At 32.3% G+C, this 2,841-nt stretch overlaps 1 protein-coding gene across 4 annotated transcripts in view; it reads right to left on the reverse strand.

The window, feature by feature from the left end:
• The window catches only part of LOC107610154 (cytochrome P450 82A3-like), a 5,394-nt gene extending 2,642 nt beyond the window's left edge, over positions 1–2,752 (reverse strand). For 2 of the 4 annotated variants that reach the window (XR_002350218.1, XM_016312242.2), the window contains exon 1: positions 1,726–2,751. Coding sequence is in view for 3 of the 4 variants with exons in the window: in XM_016312242.2 (XP_016167728.1) it covers positions 1,726–2,679 (954 nt within the window). In the remaining variant the exon portion in view is untranslated. Of the gene's footprint in view, positions 1–1,725 lie in introns of all 4 variants that reach the window. The other 2 variants (XM_021106103.1, XM_016312241.2) reach the window with 1 other exon arrangement.

The following is a 2,841-nucleotide window of genomic DNA, read 5'->3' on the forward strand; positions in this document are numbered from 1 at the left end:
TGAACTAAAATTTTATTTTTAATCCTTAAATAATTTAAAAAAATAAAAATATTGGATAACCAAATTAACTTTATAACCAAGCACCTCAAGACGTCTTTCACTATTTATCTTACTCACACGCTCAACATTTAGTAGATTCTCTCTTTCTTCTTTTTCTCTTCTCCTTATCTTATGTGTTTCATTCTTTTTCCAACTTATTTTTTTCATCTTTTTCTTCTTTTCTTGAGTCTTCTTTTTCTCCGTGGTCTTTTACTTTTTCTCATTTTTCTTCTATGTTTTTCTTTTTCTCTTGTATCTTTTTGTTTTATTTGTTGGGAGTCACTCATATAAAGACGCCTAAAACGTCTTTTTTTAAAGATATTTATATATAATCGATTAAATCATGTTATTTATGTCAAAATTAGGCTAGACAAATTAATTTAACCGAAAAAATGGTGAATCAAATCTTAAACTGATTTAAATTAATATTATTTTTTTTTATAAAAAATGACTATAATACCCTTATTATTATATATATTTTAAAAATTTTAAATTCTAACTCTACCATAGAAAAATAAAGGACTAAAATTTAGGATTTTCAAAATTAATATATATAATATAAGTATTTTAGCCATTTTTTATAATAGAATATTGTAGTCGTTTTCTATAAAAAAGAATATTAATTTAGATTAGTTCAAGATTTGATTCACCATTTTTTCGGTCAAATCAATTTGTCTAGCCTAATTTTGACAAAAATAATACAATTTAATCGATTATACATGTTAAATTTTAATTACTGAAAAATATCTTTAAAAGAAGACGTTTTAATCGTCTTTATCTGAGTGGCTCCTTATTTATTAGTTCGTTTCTTTTTATATTTTCTAAAGTTTTATGAAAAGGAAGAAGAATAAAAAAACAAAAGAAAAAAATAAAAAAACATGCATAAGAAAGAATACAGAAAATTTTTATACAAAATGCAGAAACTTTATAATGATAAATACATAAATTTTTTTTAAGGGAAGAAACATAAAATTTTAAAGAGAAATATATGAAGAAAATATAAAAATAAATATAAATTTTGTGACAACAAACACTTACTATTTTAAGATAAACACATAAATTAAAAAAAATACATAAATTTTTCGAAGATAAATATAAACATTTTTTATAGAAATTTTTTTAAAGGAAATACAATTTTTTGAAGATAAATATAAGAAAAACGTAGAATTTTATTGATGATAGATAAAGATTTTTTTATAGTAAACACAATTAAAAAAAAGAAAAGTCTAGGGGCCAGTAATTTTTGTGTTTTTTGGACAGCACTTAACCATCAAAACAAAAGTGAGTGATCTCCCACCATTAGATGTAATCTCACACCATTAAAAATACTATTAATGGTCAATTGATGATTACAAAACACCAAAATTGCTGACCCTAGCATTCCTCTTAAAAAAATAGAATACAACACAAGTTTACGACGATAATAGCGATAATTTTTTGACACTAAAAACATAACGTTTTAAGGAAAAAATATTAAAATTCATAAATGATAAACACAGAAATTTTGTGAAGATATACATAATTTTTTTAAAAATAATTATAACTTTTGAAAGAGAAACATAAAAAAAATATATAAATTTATTATATTCAACTTATTATTTTTGTGTTATTAACTTGCATCATTCAACTAAAAGATGAGGAAAAAGAAGTAACAATAATGAGGAGGAGTACACACAATATCCATACCAAAGTGGTGGATTTGATGATAGTATCGGCATCAAATCCTGCAAGCTCAGAACCATCAAGAATCGAAAGCATGACGTCCATGAAATCTTGACTCCCATCCTCGCCACAAGCTCTTCTCCGCCGATGCTCCTCCAACCACTCCCCCATAATGGCGTCCGTTTCCTTAGCTGTCTCTTTCATGGCTTTCTCGTGGCCGCCAAAGTCCAGCCACCGAAGCCAAGGAACCGCATCACCCACCAAAACCAACCCCAACTGCCGCATGAAATCCCTCAGGGCTTTGAGACACCGCTGTGCTTCTTCCTCTGACCCAAAACACCGCTTTCCCGCAACCACTCTAAGAAAGGTATTGAGCATCAACTCCCCAAACCACTTCCTCATCTCCACCGCAATATACCCGCCGGAGCCGCTGTTCTTCTTCTCAGCCCACAGTTTGAAAAGCGCTTTAATGCTGGCTTCTACTTCAGAGACGCGAACGTGGCTTGATAACTCGACTTGGCGATTGGAGAGCAATTCTTGGTTGGCAATTCTTCGAACTTCGCGCCAGTAAGGCCCATAAGGTGTGAAGGCAAACATGGCTTGGTCGTACGTCAGGCGTTCGATAGCGATGAGCCGAGGGCGCGATGACAGGGCAATGTCGTTGGTGGTGAAGCATTCCTTAGCGGTTTTCCAGTCGTTGATGACTACAGCACGTTGTGATCCGATCTTGATCCTGAATATGGCTCCGTATTTGTCAGCCATGGCACCTAGAGTTTTCTGAGGTGGCTGGGAACCGGTGAAGAGCCAGAGATGACCAATTATGGGCCATGCACCCGCCGCTAACGGTGGCTCTTTGCCTCCTCGGCTGCGGCCGACTTTGGAGCTCCGGAAAAGAAAGAGCAGTGGAATAAGTAAGATCAGAAAAACGAGACTGAGATTGTTGGTAGTAACGCTTAAGCAACTCAGAACTGAACTCATTATTATGATTCTGAGCCCTTCAGTTCTTGTTTGTTTCACAGCAGGCTCTTGCTTCTCACAAATTAAAGAATCTATAGGCTACCTTAATTATATAGAAGCCATTGCTGGTAAACGATAATATTTAAAAAATAATTAAAAATCAGTTTAAATTAAATAATCAAA

This window comes from Arachis ipaensis, chromosome B07 (assembly GCF_000816755.2).
Source record: "Arachis ipaensis cultivar K30076 chromosome B07, Araip1.1, whole genome shotgun sequence".
In the NCBI taxonomy this organism is placed as follows: Eukaryota; Viridiplantae; Streptophyta; class Magnoliopsida; order Fabales; family Fabaceae; genus Arachis; species Arachis ipaensis.